We start from the raw sequence: 17,030 nt of genomic DNA, 5'->3' as shown, positions 1-17,030 counted from the left end.
ATGGGAGAGTAGTCTTTTCCTTTATCACTATGACATCACCAATGCAGCCAATTTGAAGAGATTACCAATTTTTACAACTTTTAAAAATTCATAACTTTCTCATAGTTTGTCCGACTTTTAACCATGTACTTGTCTGATTTTTCTTCTGATAACAACAACTTTTTATTTGGATTGGACAAGTCCACCCCAACAAAAAATATTTTTGAATGAATAAAGAAAGATCCAACAAGCATAGCACTATAAATTTCATCAAAATGGAATGTAAAATAAGAAAGTTATGACATATATAAGTTTCGCTTAATTTCACAAAACAGTTATATGCACATCCTGGTCAGTATGCAAATGAGGGGACTGATGACGTCACCCACACACTATTTATTTTGTATTACATGAAATATCCTAATTTGCTCCTCATTGTCATGTGAAACAGAATTTTCTCCTCACTGAACATGTGGAATTACATAACATATGGTTCAGTCAATTTGTTCCTTATTGTCAAATCTGTAAAAAATTGAAATAATGAATAATTCAAACAATAAAAAACAAAAGAAATAGCGAGTGATGGACATCATCAACTCTCTCATTTGCATATCACTTAGTTGTCCATATAAACTGTTTTGTGAAAAATAAGTGAAAATTTAAAATATAAACTTTTTTATTTTACATCTGATTTGATGAAATGTTCAGCATTATGCTTTAATTTTTTTTTCTCTATTGATTCAAATCAACATTTTTTTGGGGTGGACCTGCCTTTAATACCACGGTCACATTTGCTCTACGGCGGCCGAACGGCGAGTCGAATACAGCCGTTTTATTCATTTTTACTCAAACCACCTATATGTAGCTGGTACAAACAAATGTTAAAACGGCTGTTTTCAACACGCCGTACGGCCGCCGTAGAACAAATGTGACCAAGGTATTAGTACTATTCATTTGACAATTCAGAATGTTGGCTTCTGTTTTGTTCCATGATTTAATAATATTGTCACGATTTTTTAAAAACATTTTATCGAAAATTTGAGTCATAGGCCAATCGTAAGGTGTGTGGTTGCCTTTAGGGCACGTTTAAACTTCTCATTTTCAGGCCCAAACCCAGCTTTTGACAGGCGTCAAGTTCAAAACACTGTTCTGTCAAATTCTCCTTTCAACGATTACACACACACGTAAAGTATTGTATAAAGCCTGTATTCAGAAAATGGTTTTCAATTGCACCATGCTACAAATCCATGGACTACGCAGAGATCTTGGATGTAACTAATTTTGCTTTATTTCATCACGTACACTATGAAAATTCTGATTATTAATGTGCATTTTTGACAAAGTAGCTAAATTCATGTTTGAATAAAGCATGATAATACAAGAAAATGCTAGCCTAAAATGAACTGTTTTGTTTCTTATATTTTCGTTGACCATAACTTAACAAAAATGAACATTTATTGTAGTCATGAATTATGTTGTAAATATTTGTTTTCTATTATTACGCGTTGACAAGTAGCATGCAATATTATATCATTTTGTACTGATCTTTCATATCACCTTCGGATGTTTTTCATGTATATTTATGTATATGTATTTTATGTTATGCAGGGCCTCCTAGTATAACAGTATTGTACTTACTGATGGGGCTACCCTGTTGAATAAAGACGAAATAAATAAATAAATAAATAAATAAATAAATCTGCATAATCCATGGTATTGTACCATGGTATGATTGAAACCTCTTCAGGATACAGGCTATATTAACATAAGTGCACAAAAAATATTGAATAATAGGAAAATGAATGATAAATATACAGATTATTTCTCTAAATATTCTTTCTCTAACGATAAATAGGTCTGCAATACTTATACATACAAATCCATGACAAACAAACCGACAATAACCAAATATTTCATTTTAAAAAGTCAATATGTTTATTTACAATTTGGTGTGCGAACATGCATTTACATCGAAAGAAATGATTACGTGACAACCAACTTAAACCATTTACACATCTGTAAATCAATGGACAATGGACAAAAAAACCTGACAAAATTCTGATAAAACCTGTCTCTGGGTACGATACACTGCATAAGACATGTCTAAAAGCTGATGTTACTTGCTGGCATTCAGCACTATGAAACCATTCATCTGCTATGAGAAGACCAAAATTTATACCAAGATAAACTTTTCTTTTTGCCTTGGGAAGATATCCTGTCATTTGCTTGGAGGGTACTTTTAAAGGGGAATCCAACCCAAATAAAAACTTGTTTTTATAAGAAAAAGTAAAATCAGACAAGTTGATAGGTGAAAGTTTGAACAATATTGGACAAACAACAAGAAAGTTATGATTTTTAAAAGTTGTAAATATACCCATGGAGACTTCAAATTGGCCGCATATGGGATGTCATAGTGATGTAAGGCAAGGACTACTCTTCCATGTACTCCAATACATATTGTGGCTAAAATATCATTTTCCCAAAAAGTTTTATTTTAAATTATATTTTTCTTTCATGAGGACATAAAACAATATACTACCTGGATTATATTTAGATTACTGCCCCAGGGGAATGGGTACTTAGGAGAAAACCACAAATCCCTGATAATAAAGCACATGGCCTATGGGAAAGTTGTCCTTGCCCCTTGTCATAATTTACTTACCCAGTTGCCAATTTGAAATCTACATACTATTAGTGATCTCAATTTAAAAGCAGCTATAACTTTCTTATTCCTTCTCCGATTTCTTTTAAACTTTCGCCATTCTGTTTAATTTATTTTTCTCCTTCCCAACACAACATTTTATGGCAAAGGCTGGATTCCCCTTTAAAAAGAGGGGTGTGGGAGGGGTGGATATTCAATAAGAACTCTAGGCGAATGGTCTCCAGTACATGCAGAAGGGTAATTTGGAAATCGTGTGCTTCATTTATCACAACATTCATATATGAATAGTTACTTTTCTATTCTTGAAACATATTTTTGCCATATCAATGAATGTGGCATAAAATTCTACAATGAGGAATGCCTCAAAGGACTACATTGTATTAATTTTGGAGAATAGACACACATAATGGGTCAGTCTGAGAGTTGCGTTTGTCCACAGATCCAGTCTTTTGAGTCTTCTGTAGTCCTGCCAGTCACATATCATTTAATCTAAAAGAAAAGACACAAATATGAAAGAATTCATTTAAAAATGTATGATTTGATAACTGCCTATCAATATTTTTTTTTTGCTAGGGCTCCATTATAAGCATTAAAAGAGGCGTTGTAAGTCTTGGCAATTCATAAATATAGCAAACGCACAAATAATTAAAGATTAGACATGGGGGTGTCATGGTGACGCATAGAAAATATGAAAGAAATTTGGGAGTACATGACAGAATAATAATAAATTCAAGAAACTTTTAACAAATCATTAAACTAATTGATGTCCCCTTCCGTGACGACAATATCTGCCACAATCTTTATCAGGAATGATTGCCTTCTGGAGAAGAAAATTTAAATATTTGTTGGTAATCAGGTCTTCAATTTTGACTTACCGTGTACTTATCCCATTTCTTCTCTGGGTCATACGGTTCCCATCTACTAGCGGGGAATATGTGCTTGTTACGTTCAAACCAGCTTCTCAACACCACTTTTCCTGCATGGGACTATGGATGAAAATAAAAATAGAAAAGGAGAGAATGTTAACTTACTACCAGTGAAACACAAAATCAAATACATTTCCACTTGAAACATCAGTTGAACTAATTTTTGTTGTTATTGGTGCAAAAACGCACTTGGCAAATTTTCACGCATCCCACTGTGCAAAAAAACCTTATGCACTGTGAAATCGGATTGACCTATCAACATTGATGTTTTGAAATCATGAAATTATATGAATGGTGCTATAGGGTTTTCACGCTGACAACATTTGTAGGAGCTAAAAAAATAACTTTTGTCTGGAATTGAAGAATATAATACAGGGTGCTACATAAGCACTTGCCCGATTGCCCGGGGCAAGTAAAAGTTAGAGTCGGGCAAGTGTTTTGAAGTAAAGGCCAAACTACTTGCCCGAATTGGGCAAGCAAAATTCTCACAGTAGAATAACCAAAATAAGGGTCGATATGATAAATTGAACCTAATTTTGGTCATGGCAGGCATGATAAAATCACTTTGGAAAAAAGAAATGCAATAACAAAGTAGATCAGTTCATGTCAAAAGAGAGAAAAAGTTCAATGGTTTATAAAACCGCAAAACTGTCTTTTGGAGAGGTAAAACTTTTTTTTCAATGTTTTTTCGGGCAAGTGCTTCTAAAAAGTTATGTAGCACCCTGTAATAATAATTATGGATGATAATGAACTTAACATTAATCATCAACTTACCTCATCTTTCTCAACAGTAGCATCACTGGTCATCCTGATATCATCGTGAACATCAAAACTAAAAAGGGGACCTAGCAAGAGATGAGAGATAAAATTTACGACAAAAAGTTCATATACATCGTCAAGGGCAATAACTAAAATAACCAAGACAGCAAGAGTGGGTAATTATTCTAATGCCCAAGCAAAATTATGTATATTATATCTTTTATAACACAGTGATGTGGATCCTTCTTATTACCATCCTCGTCTCTATGGCTGGTCATGACCGCTCACTACCGGACATTAGTAGATCTATGCATTAGGCAAAATGAATGACTGGGGTCATTTGTGGGCACATAACCAATCATTAGGACCCCACTAACATTAACGAGATGGGTGTAGGCATAAAGCCCCAGGGGGGGGGGGGGGGCAGTCAAATGTATTGCTGTACACACGCGTGACCAAATTATTTCCAAACACCCCCTAAACAAGTTCTTCGCTGGCTTTATTTACACATTTTGGCCCCTAAACAAATTGTCACCAGAATATGACCCTGGGGAAAAAACATACCCTAAGCACGTTTGGCTGGTCTTTAAAAATTTTAAATCAGTTTTTTGATACCCTTAACGAGTGCCGCGCGGCCTGCGTCCAAAACTGAAAAAACACCCCTTTAACCACGTTTTTGGGGTATTGGTATTGGTGGTGATTTTTTACCTGATTGCTAAGAAAGCATGAATGCTTGTAAGCAAGCAACCAGAGGACCGACGGCTTAAGGTCCTCTCCGAAGGACCTGGTACTGAGGATTAATGCCTTACCAAAGGGCACTAGCGCACCAAGTGGGAATCGAACCCGGGTCACCGGAATACGAATCTCCCGCTCTCGAACGACTGAGCTATCGCGTCTCCTCACGCGTGTGTACAGCAATATATTTGACTGCCCCCCACCCCGGGCATAAAGCAAGCCATTAATTGTAACTTTGTACTCAATGGCAACCACTGTGGTAACACTGCTCAACAACCAACCAAAATCCAGATAGCAAAACACTAATTTTTATTAAACAGGTACAGGAAATAAGTTTAAAATTTTTTTTTTTTTAATTACCGTAATAACATGGGAAGGATCCCTGTATTTAACACAAGAAGCATTTCGATTTAAACAAATTATTGACACTTAAAGCTTTCCATGATTTTTAGCCCAGACTCCAACCATGGTAAGTTACCGCTCATTACATGTACCTTAACAGTTTGATATACAATTTAATCAAACTTACCACTTTTTCCTCTTGCTTTCGTCACAATGAAATCATAAAAGCTGTAATGCTGGAAAGGTGTGATACAAGCAAAAGAACATAAATACTTATTCTCTGAAAAAGATATATCATACAATGAAGATCCAGTGTTGATTTGGAAATCAAAACAAATCCACAAAGAAAAGTCTGCACTGTTGCTTTACATTTAATAATTCTGACTTTTCTCACGAGTGGCGATAACTGAGAAGATAAGTTAGACACAAATGTGAAGTTGATCCCTTGAACGGTCCTTTACTTATCACAAGGACGAGATATAATCATGATTGTATGTGAAATGACGTGTGACATTTAATCTCTGACCTTGTCACCCCAAAATCTAATGTGATCATCATCCCTTCTACATGTCTATGCATACATGTCCAAAAGTTTATGTTAACCTGTAAAAACAGTTCTATAGAACAAAAACAAAAAAAAGAGGTACACCCTTTAAAAAAATATTGTCAACACCAACATTGGATGGAGGCATAATAAAACTGTATTCATGTGGGAGTGCAAAACATACACTCCAATCCAACGAAATTAAATGTCATCTATTGATAACAGAAAAGCTGTATATAGGAATTAGAAATGATCACAAAAAGTAAGCATCTTGAGTAAATCCAACAAACTGGTATACTCACATGAGGTATAATAAGATCTTCCTTTATGTACATCATCTGTTCTACACTGACAGCCCTGATAAAGAAATTAATCAAAATGGAAAAAATGAGGTATTAGATACACCAGAGCTGCCAAGTTGTATTTTGCATTTTCAGTATTCTTATCCCCCAAAATCAGTATTTTTACAAAAAATCAGTATTTTTACTGTGTGAGATAAATATGCAGACCTGCCAACCTCTGGGAAAAACTGTATTCTGTGATAAAAAAGTGTATTTTTCCCCAAAAAAGTGTATTTCATAATAAAATGCTTGGCGCACTCGCTCATCGCGGCGCTCAAGCTGCATGCAAGCTAAAATGCGCACTGCTCTTGAAGATGAAAAAAAAAAACATTAAAAAATGTGTATATCTTCACCCTGGTTTTAACAAAATGATTGAAAAAAAAAAACAAGTTACCTGAAATTACATTGATCTAATAACCATATTTGTATACGTTTTATGAAATAGAGACAAATAGAGATTATTTTTCTCAATAAATTACAAGTAAAAAAAAAACATATTTTTCAAAGAACGTACTGCCGTATTTTGGTTGCAAAAACGTACTAACTACGGCTAAAACGTACTGGTTGGCAGGTCTGATACACCCATGCCACTTAAAATATCATTTAATTTTAATATATAGACATCCTTCATTTCACAATGTTATATAAAAGCAACTGATTTTAGTGATGACCTATCAATCCAAAACTACATTAATATAAGAGAATTATACAACAAGTGGAATGCCTCTGGCCGTCTCACCTGCATCACGCGATTCAATATAGCAGCAGTGCTGATTTTGAAAACTACTATAACTCGCACAAGATGTTCAGTGATACTTGGTTACTCTTATTTCCACGTTTTATGAACTAGACCAATACACTTATAGAGATATGATGGCAATTCAACAAATACCCCCAACGTGGCCAAAGTTCTTTGACCTTACATGACCTTTGACCTTGATCATGTGACCTGAAACTTGCACAGGATGTTCAGTGATACTTGATTACTATTATGTCCAAGTTTTATGAACTAGACCAACACACTTTCAAATTTATGGCTGTAATTCAACAAATACCCCAATTTGGCCAAAGTTCATTGACCCTAAATGACCTTTGACCTTGATCATGTGACCTGAAACTTGCACAGGATGTTCAGTAATACTTGATTACTATTATGTCTAAGTTTCATGAATCAGATCCATAAACTTTCAAAGTTATGATGGTAATTCAACAGATACCCCCAATTCGGCCAAAGTTCATTGACCCTAAATGACCTTTGACCTTGGTCATGTGACGTGAAACTCATGCAGGATGTTCAGTGATACTTGATTAACCTTATGTATAAGTTTCATGAACTAGGTCCATATATTTTCTAAGTTATGATGACATTTCAAAAACTTAACCTTAGGTTAAGATTTTGATGTTGATTCCCCCAACATGGTCTAAGTTCATTGACCCTAAATGACCTTTGACCTTGGTCATGTGACATGAAACTCAGGCAGGATGTTCAGTAATACTTGATTAACCTTATGGCCAAGTTTCATGAACTAGGTCCATATACTTTCTAAGTTATGCTGTCGTTTCAAAAACTTAACCTCAGGTTAAGATTTGGTGTTGACGCCGCCGTCGCCGTCGCCGCCGTCGGAAAAGCGGCGCCTATAGTCTCACTCTGCTATGCAGGTGAGACAAAAACATAAACAAAACAAATAAGTGGTAAACAAATAAAGTATTAAAGCAACTCAAACTCAAAGTGACAAACAAATACACAGATCATACTAGAATGTACAATACAGTACTGATAAAGGTGTATATTGTAACAGGACTTGAATGACTTATAAATACACTTGAATGACTATGGCCCCAGCTAAATATTTGTGGAATAAGGTGGACATCACCAAATCATGATATATTAACTGAAAACTGATAACACTAATATGATCACTTACACAGAATGGCATACGTGGGACAGTGTATTAATATTGGTCAGAAAAATAGCTGACATTCAATGGAATTCTATGTTTATTTTGCTCATTTCTCAGCAATTGCATATTTTCTTCCAGAGCCGTTTGGCACATATTTTTAAAAAATAAAACATGCAAACACTCGGGTGGGTATTGGATTCTGTTTGAACTCATTTTTCGATCATTACCACAACTGGCATTTCTCATTGAATATCATGTAAATAAAGAAGAGCATTTATAATATAATTAAAATAGCACAACAAAATCTATAAAGGGAAAAAGAAACTGTAGAATTATAGAATTTAGGATACAAAATTGAAAACAAAAAGATAAACAATCACATAGCTAGAGAACCCTTACTTTAATTCATGGAAATCTTTCTTGAGATTTTCTAGACATTTCTGAAGAAACCTCTGTATAGTGTCTCCTTTCTTCATCTGTTGGAATATATAAAGATTAAAGCAAAAATTAAAATATGCATGAACAGGTTTTAAGATGAAAAAAAAAGGTTGAATCAACTCTCAATTAGCGGTGATCTTATATAATCGGTAACCCAGAATCAATCCAAACTAGTCGAGAACTACCAACTGTTTCCATGCCCAAGCAACTGCAGTGTGTTGAAAACTGAGAAGAAAGATGGGTTAATGATAATGAGAATAGAAGTCTTTATTCTTTTTTGTTTTCTTTTTTTTAAATTTGCAGTAATTTGTAATTTGCAGAAATATTTTTTTCTCTTGAAAATGCAGATTTTTCATTTGGGACAATATTTACAATTGAGGGCAAAGTAAAATGAAATACTAAGAATTTATATAAATATTTACAGTACAAAACACAATGGAAGGAAGAAGGATTGCTAACACTTTACCTTCCCCATGTAGGAGGAAAATTTACTTCTTGCATTCTTGGAAGAAAAAAATAACTAGACCAGACCGTTCACAAATTTCCCCATTTTTAAATTTTCTAATTTAGCAATTTCAGCTTTCTTTAGTGACATGTATATGTATAAACAATATGATAGAGCAATTGTACACAGGGAAAAACCATTACAAAAAAAGTTTCAATAGTATGGATATTCAACTGATGCATGATTCTGTTTATCAGAATTTCCTTTGATATTCATAATTATCCTTTTGTTCCATAATCCAACTTTTTGGCCTAAAAAGTGTGTTTCCTATGAAATTATGTCTTTTTCCAAAATTCTGTTACATTTGTCAGTTTTCTGAATTGCAGACCACTGGGACTCAACCCATATTCTGAAGTCAGGTTTAATTAAACCTCCGTCTAACTCTACTACAATATGGGAGCCAAAAAAAAAAAAAAAATCTGTTTGTATTGTATATTTCTTATGTTTACTATTTTGTTTCCTTTTGCTTTCATAATGAAGAAAAATACTTCAATTGTCATTCCCAGACAATTACGAACAATTTGAGTGTCATAATGAGTTAAAAAATTGGATGTGTACTATTAGGGATTTGTGCCCCGATTGGCTCTCCATAGTTAAACCACAACTTTAAACCAGGGTTTAATTTAAACCCGAGGTCAGAATACGGGCCTATCACATTAACCATTAATACACCTTACCTTGACATTCCTTCTATGACCTGAACCATCCCAGTAACTGTATGTGATATCAATCTCATCATCTGATTGAAAAAACAAAAAACAAATCAAGAATGCATACAATACATGAGAAACCAAATAATCATCAATCAAATTAATTGATATTATTCTTACTATATACAATGTAGCATGTGTACCGTAAGTAACGGACTATAAACCGCACCCCCAACTTTGGACTAAAAAAAAAAAAAAAAAAAAAAATCCTTCTCACATTTACATGCATATTTGAGGTACGAAGAAACAAAAACTCAGTTAAAGATTTCAAGGTATCCAAAGAGATTACCGGTATGCGGAAATCTGCTGTTCTTGATCAATTCATCTAAATGTTAGCAAGAAAGAAAAGTCCCAACAATATTGGCCACTTACACACTCATGCACCTCACAGTCACAGTGTACACACACACAGCACTGCCGTTCTTACATTGCAAACTACGATACGGTACCAGCAGTACATCTTATCAAATTATGATGTGTCTTTCCCGGCGTAGGAGGAAGAAACATTCACATTTCTTGCATCACAACCTCACAATCACTTTCAAAATTTGTCTAGCATTCGATTGGTCTTAGCATGAATTTTGGATACGGGATTACTGGAAGGTTCAAGAAACAAAGAAATTTGCATTTTTTCCAATTGTTTTTATGGCTTCGTGGTGTACATGGTATCTTATGAAAAGCAAACGAGAAAGAAAAAATAAGCTGCCGCGAAACGGGACTTTTGCGGCCGGGGAGCTCCGGAGGGGTTAAAATGAATAGCGCCAGCTTAAGTCGTACTACATAACCACAATACAACTGGGCGTTGTGGCGTGCGCCTGTAATCCAAGCTATGCGGGGAAGTTACAAATTGATGCAGAGGTTCGAGCCCTGGTCACGTCTTTCGGATGGTGACGTTAAAGGTCGGTCCCAGACGTAAAAAATCATATCTGATTGATACACGTCTGACAAAACTCAAATACACACACACACACAACGCAAACTAGCTCTCAGCTCGTTTAACTCTCGCTCAGCTGTGACAAAATATTACCGAGTATGAACTTAGCCAGGGTACTTCGCTGCTTTGAATCGAGAATAAAGTCGAAATTAGTGTCATGAAGGTGGGTGCGTTTGTTATGGAAATATTTGATTAAGATCGTAATAATCGCTTCCCATTACCCGCGGCTCATACCCCTCTAAACGACATTGCCCTGGGCGGCTACGCCGGCCACTCGATGTGTTGTGAACTGGCAGACGTCTTACATGTTCGGGAGGGGTTACGGCGGGCTGGCTCAGACCCGTCACCGTGGATACACCGCACCCCCTACTTTTGCTTCTATCCCGCCGAGAAAAAGGTGCGGTTAATAGACCGTTACTTACGGTATTTTGATTTTTTTTTTTTACATCATAATCACACATTCAAGCTACCCAATGACCAGAAATATAAAGAATGTAAAATATGCAGGGTTTTTTGTTCCTGCTCAATTCACCACATAGTCTTCAATTATTCTTCAAATAAAATCCCATTTAAAGTTAATTAAAGGTCAAGTCCACCACAGGAAAATGTTGATTTGAATAAATAGAGAAAAATTAAACTAGCATAACACTGAAAATTTCATCAAAATTGGATGTAAAATAAGAAAGTTATGATATTTTAAAGCTTTGCTTATTTTTCTAAAAAACAGTGATATGCACAACTCAGTGACATGCAAATGAGACAGTCGATGTCCCTCACTCACTATTTCTTTTGTTTTTTATTGTTTGAATTATACAATATTTCATTTTTTACAAATTTGACAATATGGACCAACTTGACTGAACCATATAGTATCAAACAATGCTAATTCCATATGTTCAGGGAGGAATTATTATTGTTTCACTTGACAATGAGGAGAAAATTATAATATTTCATATTTCATGTCATAAAATACAAAAGAAATAGTGAGTGGATGATGTCATCAGTCTCCTCATTTGCATACTAACCAGGATGTGCATATAACCGTTTTGTGAAATTAAGCGAAACTTTAAAATGTCATAACTTTCTTATTTTACATCCGATTTTGATGAAATTTTCAGTGTTATGTTTGTTGGATTTTTCTCTTCTTATTCAAATAAACTTTCTGTTGGGGTGGACTTGTCCTTTAATAGTACATTACAATGTACACAAGTAATATTTGATGTTTTTTTTACAGTAACTAATAGAAGTTTAGAGTGGAGTTGTTGGAATTTGACTGGACCAGTTCTAATGGCTGGGTTCAATTTTTATTAGTCCAGGAAGCGACAATACATGGTATGACTACTCACATTTTTTTATGAATGGTGTTCAATGATGCTCAGTTATACATTGTAGAAACCAAATTCAGACATCTTTGGAATGTTAACGATTCATACTTTTCTACGTATTACCAGTTTTATGATTATCTATTGGATAATGTTCTCAGAAACAATCATTAAAGCTGGGCTTCCTTTTTATTGATACACCCTGTTTACTTGGCAGTTAGCAAACTTACTTTTAAGTATTACAAGTTTTATGATTAATTGGATAATTTTCTCAGAAACAATCATTAAAGTTGGGGTGTCCTTTTTATTGATACACCCTGTATACTTGGCAGTTAGCAAACTTACTTTTGATTTTCTCTTGTCTGGATCTCCACTCCTGTCTCAACTCTTCCCTTATCATCTTTTCTTCTTCCTAATGGAAAAAAAAACAACAACAATGGATTCATATCGACATTACCATATCAATTGAGTTCTGGATGAATTATCCTGAAGACAATGCTAGCTAACAGAACATGTGCAGATAAGAAATCTTCGATGGTTGGGGTTATTACATAAATATATATTCTGTATATAAATATTCATCAGTATGCAGTTCAGGTTCACAAAACACATTGTTTTGTTAAGAATACATCATGACATTGGGAATACATGATATACAAATGTACAAGAAGAATTCTTCTTTTTTATATCATAAATTATTACAGGTAGACCATGAACCTACTCATTATATAATTCCTAACTATCAGCTATGTACATGTAAAGCTAAAAATATCATGTAAGCTGAAATTTCATCATGGTTTAATTGTTCGCTATTTTGGTGAGTTTGAAATTTTTTAAAATTCCACTTTGGAAAGCATGTTAAAACAAAACAAACAAAAAACTCGTAAATTTAGCAATACGTGAATAAGCCAAATTTTTAAATTTTAAAAACTATAAATATATCTGTAAATTAACTCAAATCATACCTCTCGGTCTCTATCAGGCAAGAAGCTGGTATCCACATCTGGATTCTTCCCTATTCGCTTTTTCTTCTTCAACACTGCAATAACAACAAAGAGTAATAATCATGAATAAAGAGTTTAGCCATCAATTCTGGGTCCTGGGGCATATAAGTTATTACGACTGGTACCTTTCTCCAGTTGAGTCCAAGATATGTTGGATATTTCATACTACAAAGTCTCTTTAATCTGAAAGTTACCAAATTAACAGGGACTCAGTTTTAAGGGAAGCGAGAGTGATCATCCGCCTTTATCCATTTTAGGTAAAGCGATTTGTCGCTCGCCTAAGCGAATTAGATTTTTTGTGACATAAAATGATAAATGTAGAATAACTATAAATCAAGCAACATCATACACTTTTGTATTGTTTGCACATTTTACTTCCATGTATATTCTCTATTCTGACATCACTTAACCTGAATGTAGAATGAGTGTCAGTCAATGATCAAACTGTTAGAGCCAACCTTCTTAAGTGATAAAATTAGAGTTTAATATTGTATGTGAACTGGCACTTAAACATGACATTTAATAAGACTTTACTCTTTGTAAAACATCCCCAGGACTTCTATTTATAATGTGCTCACCATTCCTTCTAATTTCAGATCCCTGAACCTGATGAGCATGAAATACACATTTTGATGCTTGGAACTTACACTGAAACATGAAGTTCTTAAAACATAAATGCTGGTTGTGGTTCCAACCTCAAAAGATCAGAACAATCCGGTAAAATTACCATGTTTTTATATATAAAGTATAGAAAAAAATATCTGTTTCTGACCATATAAAAGGGTGAGCAAAATAAGCATGGCATTCCAGCTAGATGTTGGATGATTTTTCAAGCAATGATAACATCACCAAGCAATGATAATACACTGTCCCATATGTGCTTATCTTCGTAGGCAATATCTAATTATGATCATTTTTCAGCGTAAATTTCATGTTTCATAAGAACAAGTAAATTATGTACCAGATCCAGATGTACAATGATATGGTCACATTTCACCTTGATTTTAAAGACTTTCCCAAGATATCATCGTTTGCTGCAACTACATTAATTTAGATTTCAGTTAATTGGGTTAAAATGTTCTATGAAGTTTAACCCACAATATTCACACACACACACACACATGATGAAAATCTCACCTAACTCATCATCTGCTTTATCTTCTTCTTCCTCCTCTTTATCATCACAAACTCCATCTTCTCCTTCTTCATCATCTTCATCCATATTGAATGACAGCGTTCCAGCATTCTTCAGTTTCTTCTTCCTCTTTCGTTCCTTTGCTCTGTACAAACACATGAAACAATGGATACAGAACATGCCTGTCATTAATGTTCGGCTTATTGGTATTCATTCTAGAAATACAATTTCCTCTTCCTGGAAATTCTCCGAGAACATTATCGAGGGTCAAATGAGACAGTCTATATTTCAGTTATTCTCAGTGTATATAGAAATATTTGAAGCAATCTCATTTAAAACATCCCTGTCTTTCAATTCAATTCTATTGAATGGTCAGTAATAAGGGATGGGTTGGAAGGGGGGAGGGGGATCAATGAATCAGCTATTCAAGTGAAAGAGATGTTGCATGCATGATACTAGTCAATGTAGTAGACTGATTTGTATTGCAAAATGTACTTGAATTAAAAAATTACTCTACATTTTGACTCTGTGCACTTTAGGATGATTTCTTGGTAAAGGAAATGTCAAATTTTTTCAAGTATCATTTTTCGGTTTTGTCTCAGCCCTGGGGGGTATTTCATTAAATAAATAGTGATTTTCACTGGCAACTGTTATAAGCTTCTGAAATCCTTGCATCTGATTGGCTCGGAACAAATAAGTTGGTGAAAATCACTAACAAGATGCTCCATGAAACACTCCCTTAATTTTGCCATACGTTTTTGTTTTAACAACTTTTTACTTATTAAACGCATTCTATGAGTTATTTCTGTGATGTGAAGCAATGGAAAAAGGAAGAAGTTTACATTTTTTTAATGACGATATAGGGCACACAAAGTTTAAGAAAATAAAACTGTACAATTTGGATCTCACACGGTTATGCCAACGTTTCACCAAATAGATTACGGTGGAGATTGGAGTGTATGAATTGACTTACAGAGCTTTAGATGATTGTGCAAGTTCCTTTTCTCTCTCCTTCACCAAGTCCTCTCTCTTTGCTCTCATCTGATCGAAGGTGACCAGACCTAAAAAGAAAGAAAGAAAAAGAGGAGTTGTGACAAACAAACAAATCTCTAAATGCAAAGTACAAACTGATTTAAAGGCCAAGCCCAAATACAAAAATATGCTGACTTGAAAAGAGAAAAATCAACCAAGCATGAACCTGAAAATGTCTTCAAATATTCAATGTTCAATAGGAAAGTTTGACATTTTACTTTTGTTTGAATTCACAAAACATTTATATACACATCCTGGTGAGAATGCAATTGAGGAAGCTGAAGACATCACCCCACTTTACTTGTGTATTTCATTATATGATACGTGAAATATCTTCATTTTTTTGGTTTATTATAATGTGAAAAAAAGTTTGATACTTCCCTAAAATGTTAGGTCGCCATTGTTGTGATCTATTGTGAGTCGATGAAGTCCTTTCTCAATGTTAAATTCACAATTCAAAGAAACAATCTGCACCATTGGAAAAGCTTTGACATTGCAGTCAATGGGGATTTTTAGGGCTTAAAAAAAAAAAAAAAATTTGTGGGCTCTTTGGAGCATTTCAAAATGGATACCACACAAAGCCCCATGTACCCCCCCCCTCTTTGATTCAATAATGCAGATGATGAAATACTGTACCAATGGTGCTGCTCTTGAGTTGCTGTTCCACTGCATCATAATGAGCCGAAAATTTTGCGCTGATGGTAGACACTCGACTGACACTGTCCTGATAACAAAAGGAAACAAAATCATAGAAAAAACAAACTTTCAGGAATGCTTTTTTTCAAGAGCAAACAGTATCATTATGTCATGGACCATCATTAGATAAAAGTTATGAATTATAGGATATTATTGGCCATGTGTCTCATGAGGTCGCCTACTTTCGTGTTACATGGTGATTTTCACTAAGTATACACCCTATGATAGTAAAACTATATATTTTCTGAAAGGAAATCGCTCAATGAACCCAAATATTCACTCAGAAACAGCAATATGTGTAAGGCATTAGTGTTATATTATGTTGAATGGAAAATTTTTAATATTTTTCAATCTCATATTTGTGATTATAATAAAATACATGGTCCCCCGATGACCAAAATAATGACATTTCTGTACAGTACAGACCTTTTTAACAATGTGTAATTTTATTGGGTTTATGGTTATGAAATTACTTCAAAATCAACGAGAACTTATGCAATCTTTTTCCCTAAAAATAATAAATGTATATTGTGCATGCTATTTCTGCCTGCATTGCAATTACATTGTGGTTAAATCTACTTGTTCATCTGATTTATTAAAGGTATAAAACAATTTAAAAGAAATTCTGATAATGATATCATTAGACCAAATAATACTCCTAAGATTCTTCACATATTGTAAGTCTGAACAAAGCCAAGTATTCACTTATTACTTTCATCCTACAGAATAGTCACTTGTTTTCTGTATCTTACAAAAGGTACATTGAAATTAAGAATTACTTAATATAACTAAGAATAACTAATAAATGAAGAAAATGTTTCAATATGGAAGGATTGTTGTGAAACTTGAAGAATTTCAACAATTTTCTATTTCTTTTTCAATGTTTTTTGGTATTTGAATGATAATGACATTGCCAAAACTATTTTTCAATCAATTAACAGTAAAGAAGATTGTTGTAGTTTCAATATGATACCAAATTTTTAGTTGGAAGTCAAGTTTTCACAAAAATATTAACGTTCTACCCAAAATAGCACAAAGTATTGAGAATCAATCCCCATTGACTTC

At 34.1% G+C, this 17,030-nt stretch overlaps 1 protein-coding gene across 1 annotated transcript in view; it reads right to left on the bottom strand.

Annotated features, from left to right (window-relative positions):
- Positions 1-1,890: 1,890 nt before the first annotated feature.
- Positions 1,891-17,030, bottom strand: part of LOC129257903 (protein FAM50A-like) — a 16,813-nt gene continuing 1,673 nt past the window's right edge. The window contains exons 2-13 of the mRNA XM_054896337.2: positions 15,906-15,993; positions 15,211-15,298; positions 14,240-14,382; positions 13,064-13,137; positions 12,444-12,510; positions 9,810-9,871; positions 8,589-8,665; positions 6,250-6,304; positions 5,591-5,639; positions 4,342-4,412; positions 3,517-3,627; positions 1,891-3,130 (exon numbers count right to left, since the gene is read on the bottom strand). Of these exons, the coding sequence (XP_054752312.2) occupies positions 3,122-3,130; positions 3,517-3,627; positions 4,342-4,412; positions 5,591-5,639; positions 6,250-6,304; positions 8,589-8,665; positions 9,810-9,871; positions 12,444-12,510; positions 13,064-13,137; positions 14,240-14,382; positions 15,211-15,298; positions 15,906-15,993 (894 nt within the window). The 3' untranslated portion in view covers positions 1,891-3,121. The remainder of the gene's footprint in view (positions 3,131-3,516; positions 3,628-4,341; positions 4,413-5,590; positions 5,640-6,249; positions 6,305-8,588; positions 8,666-9,809; positions 9,872-12,443; positions 12,511-13,063; positions 13,138-14,239; positions 14,383-15,210; positions 15,299-15,905; positions 15,994-17,030) is intronic.

Source organism: Lytechinus pictus, chromosome 3 (assembly GCF_037042905.1).
Source record: "Lytechinus pictus isolate F3 Inbred chromosome 3, Lp3.0, whole genome shotgun sequence".
In the NCBI taxonomy this organism is placed as follows: domain Eukaryota; kingdom Metazoa; phylum Echinodermata; class Echinoidea; order Temnopleuroida; family Toxopneustidae; genus Lytechinus; species Lytechinus pictus.
The sequence above is the reverse complement of the archived record's forward strand: the minus strand, read 5'-3'. Positions and strand labels throughout refer to the sequence as shown.